The following is a 15,406-nucleotide window of genomic DNA, read 5'->3' on the forward strand; positions in this document are numbered from 1 at the left end:
TGGGTATGTAGGTAAAAGGATGGATCGATGGATGGGTAGAAAGGCGGAAAGATAGGAAAGATGGCTGGGTGGATGAATGGAAGGATGAGTGGATGGAAGATGAATGAGTGGGTGGGAAGGTAGGAGAATGAATGGATGGATGGATGGTTTGATGGATGGCTGTGATCTTTCTGTGGGAAATGTCCATTGTTTATTTGCTTGCCAGACTGGCCAGGGATTGAGAAGACTCCCTTTTCCTGGTTTCTTAAGCTGGAGGTGCTTCCCTGTATGTGCCTCTCTCCCTCATTAGAAACTACTTTGTTTACAGGTTGTGCCTGTAAGCAGTGCAGCGAGGGGAGGACGTATTCCAATGCAGTCATTTCACCTAACTTGGAAACCACCAGAATCATGCGGGTGTCTCACACCTTCCCTGTCGTAGACTGCACAGCCGCTTGCTGTGACCTGTCCAGCTGTGACCTGGCCTGGTGGTTCGAAGGCCACTGCTACCTGGTGAGCTGCCCCCACAAAGAGAACTGTGAGCCCAAGAAGATGGGCCCCATCAGGTCTTATCTCACTTTTGTGCTGAGGCCTGTTCAGAGGCCTGCACAGCTGCTGGACTATGGGGACGTGATGCTGAACAGGGGCTCCCCCTCGGGGATCTGGGGGGACTCACCTGAGGATATCAGAAAGGACTTACCCTTTCTAGGCAAAGACTGGGGCCTAGGGGAGATGTCTGAGTACTCAGATGACTACCGGGAGCTGGAGAAGGACCTCTTGCAACCCAGTAGCAAGCAGGAGCCCAGAGGGAGTGCCGAGTACACGGACTGGGGCCTACTGCCAGGCAGCGAGGGGGGCTTCAATTCCTCTGCTGGAGACAGCCCTGAGGTGCCAGCGGAGACACAGCAGGACCCTGAGCTCCATTACCTGAATGAGTCAGCTTCAACCCCTGCCCCAAAACTCCCTGAGAGAAGTGTGTTGCTTCCCTTGCTGACTACCCCATCTTCAGGAGAGCTGTTGGAGAAAGAAAAGGCTTCTCAGCTCCAGGAACAATCCAGCAACAGTTCTGGAAAAGAGGTGGGTGTGTTCAGGATGTGCTTGGGGGTGGGATGGGTTGAGCGGGGCAGAACGCAGGAGGGGCTGAATTTCAGGAGCCAGGCACTCATTCAGGCTGTGTGAGCTTAAGGAGGTTCCTCCTAAGGGCACCTGTCTCAGGTGGTGGCGGGAAAGATGACTGTCTCAGAGATTTCTAGGAAGCAGAACATTTCATTCCTTTGCTATGCCTCCATGGCCAGGCTGTTAAAAAGAACAAATAGTTCTGCCTTCACGAGTCAGCCAGCTCGTGAAGACTTAAGCCCTTCTCCCTAGAAATGCCTCTAGTGATTTTTTTTTTTTTTTTTTTTTTTTTTTTTTTGAGACAGAGTCTCACTCTGTAGCCCAGGCTGGAGTGCAATGGTGTGATCTCAGCTCACTGCAAGCTCCACCTTCTGGGTTCACACCATTCTTCTGCCTCAGCTTCCCGAGTAGCTGGTTCTACAGGCACCCGCCACCATGCCCGGCTAATATTTTTGTATTTTTAGTAGAGACGGGGTTTCACCATGTTAGCTGGGATGGTCTAGATCTCCTGACCTCATGATCCACCCGCCTTGGCCTCCCAAAGTGCTAGGATTACAGGTGTGAGATACCGCGCCCGGAGACTCTGGCAATATTTAAGGCAAAGGGAGATGGTATAGAAGCCCCTGTAGCCAGCACATATACCCAGGGGCTTTGAAAATCCACCCTAGTAGGTTCAAGACTGAACAGGTACTTTGGCTGCTAGAAACTCCACGTGGCATCATGAACAGTTGGATAGGATGAAAGAGATATGAAGGAGAGAACTTAAGCATCATAAAATGTTCCATGAAAAAGCTCAGGTGAAAAAAGAATGAGGGTCACTGCAGTGGAGCGATTTCAAAAGCAGGTGGAAAGCTGAGTGTTAATGGCAGGAGGTCCAGGAGACAGACAATGAGAACTGTGTGGTGAGGAGAGGGTACTTGGAGAGCTAGGAGGCTGCTTGTTTGGAAACTGGTCAGGACTTGAGAATGTGATGAGCATGTTGATCAGAGAAGCTGAGTATAGGTGGAAATAAAGTAAAAAAAAAAAAAAAAAGCTGGGAGTACTTTAAGAATTTTTTAAAGGAGAAGGTTTCCTTTTTTAAATTCCAGTGCTTATGTTAGAATAAGTTAGGAATGCTGGATTGAATTGACTATACATTATAATCTCAACCATGAAAAATTGTTTAAAAAAGTCTAGAAGTCATTTTTAAGTGGTTTTTTTTTTTGTTTTTTGTTTTTTTGTTTTTTGACAGAGTCTTGCTCTGTCACCCAGGCTGGAGCGCAGTGGCACGATCTCGGCTCACTGCAACCTCCACCTCCCAGGTTCAAGCGATTCTCCTGCCTCACCCTTCCAGGTAGCTGGGACTACAGGTGTGCAACACCATGCCCGGCTAATTTTTGTATTTTTTAGTAGAGATGGATTTTCACTATGTTGGCCAAGATGGCCTCAAACTCCTGACCTCAAATGATACGCCCGCCTCGGCCTCCCAAAGTGTTGGGATTACAGGCGTGAGCCACCGTGCCCAGCCAAGATTTAATCAGAAGGTTTTTTTCTGCTTATATTTTTCTGAATTTTGAAGTGTCTATATTTTTCTGTACTTATAATCGGATTAAAATGAAAAACCTTCCTTTTTTTTTTTTTTTTTGAGACAGAGTCTCACTCTGTCACCCAGGCTGGAGTGCAGTGGCTGGTCTCAGCTTACTGCAACATCTGCTGCCCAGGTTCAAGTGATTCTCCTGCCTCAGCCTCCTGAGTAGCTGAGATTACAGGCACCTACCACCACGCCCGACCAATTTTTGTATTTTTAGTAGAGATGGGGTTTCATCATATTGGTCAGGCTGGTTTTGAATTCCTGACCTCATGATCCACCCGCCTCTGCCTCCCAAAGTGCGTGAGCCACTGTGCTTGTCTTGAAAAAACTTTCAATTTTAATTTTAATTAAAATAATTAAAAGTAATCTGAAAATATTAGAGATTAACCATGTTCTTTATTCATATCAGTAAATATTAACATAATTTACCCTCTTTTATATTGCCAAGTCATTTACTTCGTGGTTTATACAGATAGAACTCTCTGAAATCAAGCTCTATTAAAAATCTTTTGGCTCGTTAGTTCTTTGAGGTTGGTTTTGTTAAAAGATAACTATTCAAATAGGTGAAATTGTGAATTGTTTAGATATAAAATGAACATGTGTTAGAGATTTTATTCTACTTATTAATCACTGAAGGAACTAGATTATAATTATCCTACAAGAAAACCTGAGGAAGAGGCACATTCATAGGTTAAAAAATATATTGAAATGAGTGCGCAAATAGAGGCAAAACTGGGTTTCCAGTGAGGAAAGGAGGGAGTTCAGTTGAAGTTCTAGCAGACAGGAGAATTTACATGTCTATAGACAAGAATTATTTTACATTTTTATCATTTTTATGACCTATAACTTATAGAGTTGTAAAAATAGCTCAAATATAAGAACAACTAGAGTCAGATAACCTGGAGGGGTATCCAGTAGATAATGTTTTTTATTTATTTTTATCTTCTTTTAATTTTTTGAGACAGGGTCTCACTTTGTCACCCAGGCTGGAGTGGAGTGGCGTCAGCTCACTGCAGCCTTGACCTCCCGGGCTCAAGCAGTCCTCCCAACTCAGCCCCACAAGGTAGCTGGGACTACAGGCACGTGCCGCCATACCCGGCTGATTTTTATATTTTTGGTAGAGATGGGATTTCGCCATGTTGCCCAGGTTGGTCTCAAACTCCTGAGCTCAAGCGATCTGCCTGCCTTGGCCTCCCAAAATGCTAGGATTACATATGTGAGCCACCTTGCCCCACTGATAACATGCTGCTTTCCACTGAAATACAAATTTTCCTCTAAAGTACATTAGATTTGTAGACAATCTCTGAATCACTGTTCATAAAAATTAGATGCATAGCATAATAAGAAATCATTTACTCAAGCCCAATACACTGTGCACAACTGTTATCCCAATTACTTGGGAGGTGGAGGTAGGAGAATTGCTTGAGCCTACAAGTTAGAGACCAGCCTGGGCAACACAGTGAGAACCCATCTCTTAAAACAAAAAGAAAGAAAAGAAACATTATTTCATTCTGATGCACTGCAAAGTTTGGAATTGATGACAGAAACTAAGATCTCTTCTCTCACCAAAAAAATATGTAAAATAGTTCAATTAGGTAAAGGTATGTAGAAAATTCAGTGGGGAAAGAATAGTATTTTCAACAAATGGTGTTAGGATAACTGGATATTTACATGCAAAAGAATGAATTTAGACCCCTGTCTCATACCTTATTTTTAAAAAATTAACTCAAAATGGACCAACGATCTCAATATATGAGTTAAAACTATAAAAGACATGGAAGAAAACTCCGCATAAATCTTTGTAAACTTGGGCTAGGCAATTATTTCTTAGTACATCAAAAGCATAGCAATAAAATAGAAAAATGGTAAATTTGAATTAATCAAAAGTAGAAACTTTTGTATTTCAGATGACAACATCAAAAAAGTAAAGCTTTCTTGAGGGAATAAATATACCATAAAATGGGATAAATATACCATAAATATTGTATACTGAATATATAAATAACTCTTACAACTTACTAATAAAAAGACAACTCAACTCAAACATGGGCAAAGGATCTGAATAGAATTTCTCCAAAGATCGTAGAAGAATGGCCAAGAAGCACATGAAAAGATGCTCAGCACCATTAATCTTTAGGGAAATGCAAGTCAAAACCACAATGAGATACCACTTCACATCTACTAGATGGCTAGAATAAAAACTTAAAACAGATAATAAGTGTTAGTAAGGATGCAGAGAAACTGGAACTCTCATACACTGCTGGTGGGAATGTGAGATGTTGCAACCACTTTGGTTTGTTTTTGTTTTTTGTTTTTTGAGAGACAGGGTCTTGTTCCGCACCCAGGTCAAAATGCCGCGGTGCAGCATGGCTTACTGCAGCCTTAAACTCCTGGGCTCCAGTGATTCTGTCACCTCAGCCTCCGGAGTAGCTGGGACCACAATGCCCAGCTAATTTTTTTATTTTTATTTTTGTAGAGATAGAGTCTCACCCTGTTGCCCAGCCTGGTCTCAAACTCCTGGGCTTAAAGAATCCTCCCGCTTTGGCCTCCTAAAATGCTGGGATTATAGGTGTGAACAGTTATGGTGGCCCCAGTGTAGCTGCTTTGGAAGGCAGTCTTGCATTTCCTCAAAATGTTAAATGTAGAGTTACCATATGACCCAGGTATTCCACTTTTGGGTATTTACACAAGAGAAAGAAAACATGTCCATATAGAAACCTGTACATGAATATTCATAACAGTACTATGCATAAAATAGTGCTGTCAAATAGGACATCTAGGAAAAATAAATCAAGATCAGATTTGTAGAGGATAAAGGACATTTTTTTGCAACTGTGTTTTCCAGTGGACAAGACTAGAGAAATCACCTAAAACAAGCTGTTTTAAAATAAATGAGTAGAGAACATAGAAACAAGAGCCATTTGAAACTTTTGCTGACGAGGCCCAGGTTAACTTGAAGGCTGAAATGGGTGATGCCATGCTCATGGCTTCCCATAGAGGATTCATTTTTCTTTGGAGGGGTTTGTCAGAGAGGACCTTGTGTCCTGATGATTTAGTGAGGAGTTCTGTGGTGGAGGTTGTGGGTGGGTTTCTGAATAGTGAAGGGAAGAATTGGCATGTGATTCCAACCTGGAGAGGCAGCATGGTGGAAAAGTGAATGTTTTAGAGAAGAGCAGGATGAGGGTTTTCTTCCCCTTCAGCCATTTCTGGCTTAGTGACCTTGGCCCAAAGTGCCTTAATTTCTTTGACCACTGTCTACCTTCATTCTTTATTTCAACTTGGCAATAATTTTTCAGGACTTGATAAAACTAAAAAAAAAAAAAATTCAATTCAATTCATCCTATGGGATTTGCAAAGGCCCCAGTATAAAATATTATGGACACGTAACATTACTGCAGTCCTGGTTTGCAGTAATTCTGAATTTCATGCTATTCTTAGAGAGCACAGATTCAATGAACAGCTTAATCCGTAGCACTCACTTCACAAATCCGGATACCTGAAAATTCAATTAAATTAAACATCTTAAAATTATACAGTAGACCCACCACCTGATTTTTAAAATGTTGGTCAATTGGTTTCCCTTACTTTGATCAATACAGCTTAGTTTCATCATTTCATGTTTTTTTTTTTTTTTTTTTGCCTTGGTTCTGGAAATGTAGTTGCAGAAGGTTTCACCAGTTGCCTAGTAAATATCTGGAACCCAGTGGGGGCTCAGTTACTATTAGTAGTGATATAAATGATCACACTTCCAAGCACAAAATGTATGCCATATCCTTACTGACTTTTCTCAACTGTAGAAAAGAGTAGCTATTTTTTCAATTAGCACCAATGGCCCCCTCTCTGATTTACATTTGAATTATAGCTTTTCTTTCTGTGGGTTTCTCACTGCACATGGCCCCTGTGGGTCTTCTATATTCTTAGTCTAAGAGTTTTACTTTCCTGGCCCCACACAGTTATTGACTAAAAGTCTCAGAAGATATTTTATTATTATAACATGAGACTTCGGCACAAACAGTTTAGTTCAAAAACTTTAACTTGGCTAACTCTGTAACTTTAAGTTATCGGTTATACATAATGAATAAAATGAATAAAGATGACTTACTCTAGAAGCCTGTTTACTATTGAATTATTTGATTGTCTTCAATTATTGCTCTAGTGATTGGCTTAGCTTGTGCTGCTGTAACAAAATACCATTGTAGTAGTCCATTCTTACACTGCTATAAAGACATACTCAAGACTGGTTAATTAATAAAGGAAAGAGGTTTAATTAACTCACAGTTCCGCATGGCTGGGGAGACCTCAGGGAACTTACAATCATGGCAGCAGATAAGAGAGCAAGCAGGGGAAATGCCAGATGCTTATAAAACCACCAGATCTTGTGAGAACTCACTATCACAAGAACAGCATGGGGGAAACTGTTCCCATGATCCAGTTACCTCCATCTGGTCTCTCCCTTGACACGTGGGGATTATAATTCAAGATGAGATTTGGGTGGGGGCACAAAGCCTAGCCATATCAACCATGAACTGGGTGGCTTAAACAACAGACATTTATATCTCACAGTACTACAGTCTGGAGGTCTGAGATCAGGATGCCAGCAGGGTTGGGTTCTTGGTGAGGGTTTCTTGATTTATAGGTAGTCATCTTTTTGCTGTGTCCTTGCAAGGAGGAAAGAGAACTAGCTAGCTCTCTCTCCTCTACGTGTAAGGGCACCAATCCTATTTATGAAGGCTTTACCCTCATAATCTAATTACTTCCCAAAGGCCCTATCTCCAAATACTATCACATTGAGGGTTAGGATTTCAACAAATGAATTTTGGGGGGTGGAAGGAGGTGTGGGGCAGAAACATTCAGTCCATTGAACTCATCAGTTTAGGGGCTACTATAATTACTTTCTCATTCTTTGAGTGTTTGTGTGTGTTCACCTATACCAATTGTCCAACCCACAGTTGCCTTATATTTCTAATAGACAGCAAAGAGAGTGCTTGAGAGAGATGGTCTAGAGTTTCAGAGTTTTGCAGTATTATTCATGGTTTTTCAAACATTACTGAAGCTAATTTATGAAAAAGGTTGATAACACTGAGTTGCTTGAAGAGTTGAACTGGTTTTTTTTTTTTTTTTTTCCCCATAACAATTTATCCTTGTAATTGATCCCATAGGTTCTAATGCCTTCCCATAGTCTTCCTCCAGCAAGCCTGGAGCTCAGCTCAGCCACCGTGGAGAAAAGCCCAGTGCTCACAGTCACCCTGGGGAGTACAGAGCACAGCATCCCAACACCTCCCACTAGCACAGCCCCCTCTGGGTCCACCCCATCTGAGCTACCCATATCTCCTACCACTGCTCCCCGGACAGGTAACTTTTAAAAAATACAATTTCAAGAAATGTACGGAAGATAGGCTGTAGAATTTGGTAGTGACAACTTTTAAAGTTTACTCATTCCCTCCAGGCACATTTTTGAGCATCTATCATGTGCCAGAAACGTTCTGCATACTGGGAATAAAAAGATGCATAAGACATTGTCTTTTCCCTCAGGGACTTCATAGTCCAAGAGAGGAGACTGACAGGTAAAGAGGTGGTTCTGATACAATGTGGTAAGTGCTGTGAGAGGCTGCTGTGGGAGCAGAGGGGCACCCTGATCCACTAGGAGGGTCCAGGGATGCCTTTCCAGAGGAGACGATGCTAGGATAGAGTGAGCCAGCAAAGATGGCATTGGTCTGTTGTTCAGGTGGAGGGAGCAACATGTGTAGTAACAATAGTGATCATTGTATCTACTGAGCACTTACAGAGTGCCAGGCAATATGCTCAGTGCTTCCCAACCATCATCTCTCATTCATTGCCTGTGCAAGAAAACAGAAGTACAAGAGCTCATGGGACATTTCGGAAGAACTGTAAGGGATTCAGTATGGCTGGAACTGGATTGGTAAGCAAGACAAGAACTAGAAAGATCATGTATTTTGTGCTAAAGATTCTGCACGTTACTGGATAGGTATAGAGAATCCCTGAATGGTTTTAAGCAGGAAAGCAAAATGATCAGATTTGTATTAAGAAATAGTGTGGGATGAGTGCAGTGGCTCACACCTGTAATCCCAGCCCTTTGGGAAGCCCAGGCAAGTAGATCATGAGGTCAGGAGTTCGAGACCAGCCTGGCCAACATGGTGAAACCCCATCTGTATTAAAAATACAAAACAATTAGCTGGGCATGGTGGCACACACCTGTAATCCCAGCTACTTGGGAGGTTGAGGCAGGAGAATTGCTTGAACCTGGGAGGCAGAGGTTGCAGTTAGCTGAGATCGCTCCACTGCACTCCAGCCTGGGCAACAGAGCAAGACTGTCTTGAAAAAAGTAAAAAACAAATAAAAAGGGGCTGGGCACAGTGGCTCATGCCTGTAATCCCAGCACTTTGGGAGGCTGAGGCAGGAAGATCCTGAGGTCAGGAGATCGAGACCATCCTGGCTAACATGGTGAAACCCCATCTCTACTAAAAATACAAAAAATTAGCCAGACATGGTGGTGGGCGCCTGTAGTCCCAGCTACTCAAGAGGCTGAGGCAGGAGAATGGCGCGAACCCAGGAGGTGGAGCTTGCAGTGAGCTGAGATCGCGCCACTGCACTCCAGCCTGGGTGACAGAGCAAGACTCCATCCCAAGAAAAAAAAAAAAAAGAAAAAAAAGAAAATAGTGTGGAGTTGACTAGAGGCAACAGGATCCATGAAAAGGCTATGGTGAGTGATTGCAGAGATGGAGGGAAGGAACCAGATTTAGGAGACAGGAAGGGAACAGATTTACAAGGATTTGATGAGTGATTGAATGAATGTAAGGATGTGAAGCAAGAGGATGCTAAGACATATGAAAATACAGAATTAAAATTAGATGAGCGGTTGGGCTGAAGATAAAGGATTGTGAGTTGTCAGTGTGGAGGTGATAGTTGGAGACATGGGGAACATAGGAGATCATCCAGGGAGAGAGGGGGGTGAACTGAGGAGAGGCCTGAGGACTGGAACTTTGGGGACATCATTATATAAGGAGCTGGAAGTGCAGAAGGAGCCTGCAAAACTGATTGGGTAGTTGTGCCAGAGAGGTAGGAGATAAAGAGGAAAGCTAGAGGGAGAGAGTTCTATCGAGGAGGAGGGAATAATTTTCCATCTACCCTTCTAAGTTCTAGCCTAGTGCCCCTGTAACAAAAGATAGATTCACAAGAGAAAAAACAAAAACCAAAACAAGTTTATAACTACATCTTACCTACATGTGGGAGATACCCAGGGAAATGAGGAAATCTCAAAGAGGTTTATTACATTATATAAGCTTATATTATATAAGCCTGGAACTCTGGCTTATATAGCATCTTGAACTAAAACGAGGAAAGAAGATTGTAGGGAAGGCAAGTGACCAAAGGTGCCCAGAATAAGTAAAGTAAGCAAGAGTGAGGTTTATCATGTGGATTTGTCAGGACCTTCTCTATTGATGTGGATCTCTTGGAATTTAGTCACCCTTCTCTTCCTAGTATAGAAGGAGAGATACCCTTACAAATGGAGATTTCCTTTATAGATATAAATTTCCCTTACAAAGGAGTAACTTGTACTCTGTTTTCAGAGCTCCTCTTGGTCTGGTGTTTCTTTAAAAAAAAAAAAAACCAAAAATAGAAACAAAACAACACGGAGCTCAAAATAATCCTTATATAATAGAGTTATAGTTGCAATGGCATATTCTAGTTTCTTATAGTCTGTGAACCAAAAGTATCTGAGAGGTCTCAAACAATTTAGAAAGTTTATGTTGCCAAGGTTAAGGACTCACCAGTGACACAGCCTCAGGAGGTCCTGATGACATGTACCCAAAGTGGTCAGAGTACAGCTTTTTTTGTTTGTTTGTTTTCAGAGGGCGTCTTGCTTCGTGGCCAGGCTGGAGTACGGTAGCGTGATGTTGGCTCGCTGCAACCTCTGCCTCTGAGGTTCAAGCGATTTGCCTGCCTCAGCTTCCTAAGTAGCTGGGATTACAGGCACCCACTACCATGCCCGGCTAATTTTTATATTTTTAGTAGAAACGGGGTTTCTCTGTGGTGGCCAGCCTGGTCTTGAACTTCTGACTTCAAGTGATCCACCTGCGTCAGCCTCCCAAAGTACTGGGATTACAGGTGTGAGCCACTGTGCCTGGCCACCTTGGTTTTATACATTTTAGAGAGACATAAGACATCAATCAGTGTGTGTGAGATGTACATTGGTTCGGTCCGGAAAGGCATGACAACTGGAAGGGGGTCTTTCAGGTCACAGGTAGATAAGAGACAAATATTGCATTGAGTCTTTGATCAGTCTTTCACTGAATACACAATTTACTTGTGAGAGGGGGTAGAGGAATAGTCACTTATGCCTTGTCTGGCTCGGTGAATCTGTATTTTTCCATAAACAATAGGGCAGAGGAAGCAATTAGATATGCATTTGTCTCAGGTGAGCAGAGGGATGACTGAGCTTTGTCCTTTTCCCCACCCCCTATACGTGTAAAGATAAGCTATTGATTTATACTGCCAGGGTGAAATTCAACAAAACTGCTTTAGGGCAAAGATCTTGAGGCCCACAAGGAATTTCTTTGTGGGCAAATTATAAGGGAGGCATGTAGCTTTTTTTTTTTTTTTTTTTAAATCTTTGTAGGTATTTGTTTAGGAATACAATGAGGGGTGCAGGTTTGCCTGACACAGTTCCCAGCTTGACTTTTCCCTTTGGCTTAGTGATTTGGGGGTCCCGAGATTTATTTCCCTTCCACAAATCATATTTTGGGGTGGCATGTCGTGGTCTCTTGTAGTTCCAAAAAAGAAGACGTATCAAAAATCCATGTGTTGCAGAGGTCATGGTGAGGATTGCAAAGCTTCCATTAGATTTTCCAATAAGGAAGCTATTAGAATATGCAAGACCTAAGGGTCCTGTTTCCTGAGCTTTTCTGTGGGCAATGTATTTTGGAGATTACTCTCTCTAACTTTTGTATTTACTTTGATCCTGAGCTTCCATAGAGAGAAAGATAATAGTGGAAGAGAAGCTGTGTAGTATACGGAAAAAGAAACTGGCCTAGGAGTTTGGCCCAGGATCTTTGCATTTTAATAGAACCTACTGCATACAGTTGTAATGAGGATTAAATGAACTGATCATTTTAAAGCCCTTGGGGCAATGCTTAGCACACTTTAATCTGATATATAAGTGTTCGTTGAAATACATACATTTAAATTAATTAAATATTGGTGGACCTATTGCTAATTACCATACAGCTTTGGACAACTTTGCTTTTCTAGGATTTAATTTCCCCGTCTACAACATGATAGGTTTGGGTCAATGTCCTTTCTAGGTCTACAGTTGCTGACTTTCAGGATAAAGAGTTAGTGAAAATGACAAGAGAGGAGCCAGCAAAGCCACTGAGAGCCCCTGCAGCTGATCTAGGAGGCACTCGAGGGACTGAGGACTGAGAGAAGGGGAGTGGATTAAATGAACAACCTGTCTGACATCTCCTCACAGCTGATCCCTCTGGAGAGCACCCAGCTTTTTTTAAAAATATGCTTTTCTCTGTGTGGTATCTGAACGTATCACAATATATTTTACAAGTGAAACTAATGTCCAATGGAGTCAAACCGATAGAATTTATGAATATATCAATGTAATCTGGTTATAGAGAAAGTAAACAAGTATTGTTCTGAATGCTTACTTGGTGGCTAAGCACTTTTGATAAGACTTAATGTTCCTGCTGCTTAAGTTAAAATAGGCTTTTTATATTGAGGGTGACTGGATTTTGTTTTGGAAAGGTTCCAAATACAAGGTCATTAAGCAGTAATTCATGAGGCTACTATCAGAACTGAGTGGAGTGTGACTAATGAGACAGAAACACTTAGGATTACACTCAATCTTTTTATAATTAAAAATAGCTCACACCAGGGAGTCAAGAAAAGCTGGTAGCAAGGGAGAAAATGGACCCAATCCACAATTGCGTGAAACGTGTTTCACACAACTCTTGTCACCCAATACATTGCTCAGTCAATTTGAATCATTATTTTTGTCACAGTGCCAATTCATATTTGTGGTTTAAAACCCTGCACTATAATACAGTGTACAGTTCAATTTCTAACCAGAGGAAAAACGTGCCTTAGCTAAAATCTTACATAGAACTATTACAAAAACATATGCTATTTTAATTTACGGATACTGAAAACAGATCTAGTGTAGAGCAGTAATGTAACACATTATATTATATAATTGCATGTATTATTTCTAATTAACTTTTAGTGAAAGAACTTATGGTATCGGCTGGAGATAACCTAATTATAACTTTACCGGACAATGAAGTTGAACTGAAGGCCTTTGTTGTGCCAGCGCCACCCGCAGGTGAGAGTTTAACCTTCCTTCCTGACCACTAGGAACTGGAGTGTTCTTCCCTAGCAGGTCCTTACAGACTATTTACAATGCCGATTCTTTTTTACAACATTGCATGACGTCACAAACGAAGGTGGAAGACAAGGCTTTGATTATCCTTAAGCATCAAAATTTTTTGAAATAGTTTAAAATGGAGTAAGAATCTAGGAAATTAAGTACAGTATGTATCATTTAATTGATCAGGATGGAAAGTCATACATTTCTGATGATACAAAGCAGACCAGGAGAGGTTGCCACGTACCAGTTCTTGACCTGTGATAACCCATAGAACCTGGGAAGATTCCACTGGGATGAGAGGGAAGTGGCGTGCACCTGTAGGTTTGTTTGCAGATACTGTGGCGTTGACAATCACGGCTCTGAGGTTCTCAGGATGCCTCACACTAGCTGCTCAAAAATTTTTATTCAAAATGCTCTTTCTTCTACTTGTCCAGTGCTCTACCATTCAGTAAGCATTTGACCTGGGACCTGTGGCCTGTCAAATGCATTGTTCTTAAGGTGTTTGACTATTTCTCATTCGACTTCGGCTTAGTTCTTTAATTCATTTTTTTCTTCATCACGTATTGGTCAAAATTTTATACACAGAGATGATAATATTTGGCATTTGCATTTTAATCCTTTGAGATGAGGTATCTTATATTTTAACTACTAATATCTGAAGCTGGGAGACAGTTTCATCTTAACATAGACATGTTTATACTGTTTTTGTATCCTTAAATAAACCCCTACAACAGATCAAATGAATTGAAATGTCCTTGCCTTTTGTTAAAAAGAGAAAAGCACAGTGGATTATACTATGTTAAAACTGATGTGGATAGTCAGATGCAGCCCCCTAGAAAAAAACTCATCAAATACTAACGGTTAAATTAGGGAGGTTTTGTTTTTTTAACTTTATACATTTTAAAAATTTCCTGTAAGTTGTATGTTTTTATAACAAAAAAAGAAATGTTACATTAAGAAGAGACGTGTTATTCTTTACTTGGCTGATAGTTGAAAATCAAGTTCATAAGATGATAGCAAGAGCGAGCGGATAAAAACAAATAAACTCAAAATATATATATATAAATTAAAAAAAAAGAAAGCTGAGTTGAGTGTATCTAAGGTAATCTGCACTGGTGGTTTAAAGACTGTCATCTTCCCTCTGCCCAGGTTATCTAGTGACCTCTCAGAATTTATAACTACTCATATTTATTTTTTGCTCTCAGAAACAACCTACAGCTATGAATGGAGTTTAATAAACCACCCCATAGACTACCAAGGTGAAATAAAACAAGGACACATGCAAACTCTTAATCTCTCTCAAGTAAGTAACTGGAGACTGGTTGTGTCTGACAGCACAGCATAATGGCATAGAACTCAGTTAATACCTTCTTAGCTACTGAACCCAAACATCTTTCTTTTTTTTTGGAGACAGAGTCTTGCTCTGTTGCCCAGGCTGGAGTGCAGTAGCACAATTATAGCTCACTGCAACCTCTGCCTCCTGGGTTCAAGTGATTCTCCTGCCTCAGCCTCCCGAGTAGCTGGGATTACAGGTGCGTGTCACCACGGCTGGCTAATTTTTTTTGTATTTTTAGTAGAGGTGGGGTTTCACCATGTTGGCCAGGCTGGTTTTGAATTCCTGACCTCAAGTGTTCTGCTCTCCTTGGCCTCCCAAAGTGTTGGGATTACAGGCGTGAGCCACCACGCCTAGCTGCAAACATCTTTCTTATGGTAAGATCAAAAGAAGGATATGAATGAATGAAGTTTCAGCCATGCAAGTAGGCAGGCAGATGGTTAAGAGGCTTTGGATGGCTTTTCTTTATTTGGGCTACTTGGTATATCTCAGTTTGGGGAAAAGAGCCTGGTTGTCCCACAAGCATTGCATTGAGGTTAAAAACCGGATCTAACTCTTGCTCTCCTTGCAGTGTTAAGGACATTTTTACTTATCTCTGGTTCTCAATCCAGCACATCTCTGGAGTTGCAAATAATTCCATTCCAGGTCACAAATTGCCCTATCACATATTGCTCTATGATACAAGCACTCACAAGAAACATGCCCTCTTTCTGGCCTAGGAGGATATATAAACCTACTTAGCAACTAGAAGTCTAGTTTCCTACCAGATGATTATGTTGACTTCATCTCCTGGGACCACACAGCTAATGGTACAACACAGACTTGCATCACCCTCATGTCATGGAGCTCGGTTTCTCAAAGTGTGGCATCCAGACCACCGGCAACCAACGCACTAGAGCTAGGCGGTAAAAATGCAAGATTCCATACACACGTTTGAGAACTGCTGCCCTCTGCTGGTCCATCTCACCTAGGCCTCTGTGAGGCCCTCTGTAGCGAAGCTAAAGGCCTGTGTAGG

At 41.5% G+C, this 15,406-nt stretch overlaps 1 protein-coding gene across 6 annotated transcripts in view; it reads left to right on the forward strand.

Annotated features, from left to right (window-relative positions):
- KIAA0319 (KIAA0319 ortholog) overlaps positions 1 to 15,406 on the forward strand; it is a 101,810-nt gene that overhangs the window by 49,634 nt on the left and 36,770 nt on the right. For 5 of the 6 annotated variants that reach the window (XM_023209750.1, XM_023209747.1, XM_023209746.1 and 2 more), the window contains 4 exons: positions 308 to 1,053; positions 7,822 to 8,014; positions 12,915 to 13,013; positions 14,264 to 14,361. In XM_023209750.1, coding sequence (XP_023065518.1) covers positions 388 to 1,053; positions 7,822 to 8,014; positions 12,915 to 13,013; positions 14,264 to 14,361 — 1,056 coding nt within the window. In that variant the 5' untranslated portion in view covers positions 308 to 387. Of the gene's footprint in view, positions 1 to 307; positions 1,054 to 7,821; positions 8,015 to 12,914; positions 13,014 to 14,263; positions 14,362 to 15,406 lie in introns of those variants that run through there. The other variant, XM_023209751.1, reaches the window with a different exon arrangement.

This window comes from Piliocolobus tephrosceles, chromosome 5 (genome assembly GCF_002776525.5).
Source record: "Piliocolobus tephrosceles isolate RC106 chromosome 5, ASM277652v3, whole genome shotgun sequence".
NCBI lineage: Eukaryota > Metazoa > Chordata > Mammalia > Primates > Cercopithecidae > Piliocolobus > Piliocolobus tephrosceles.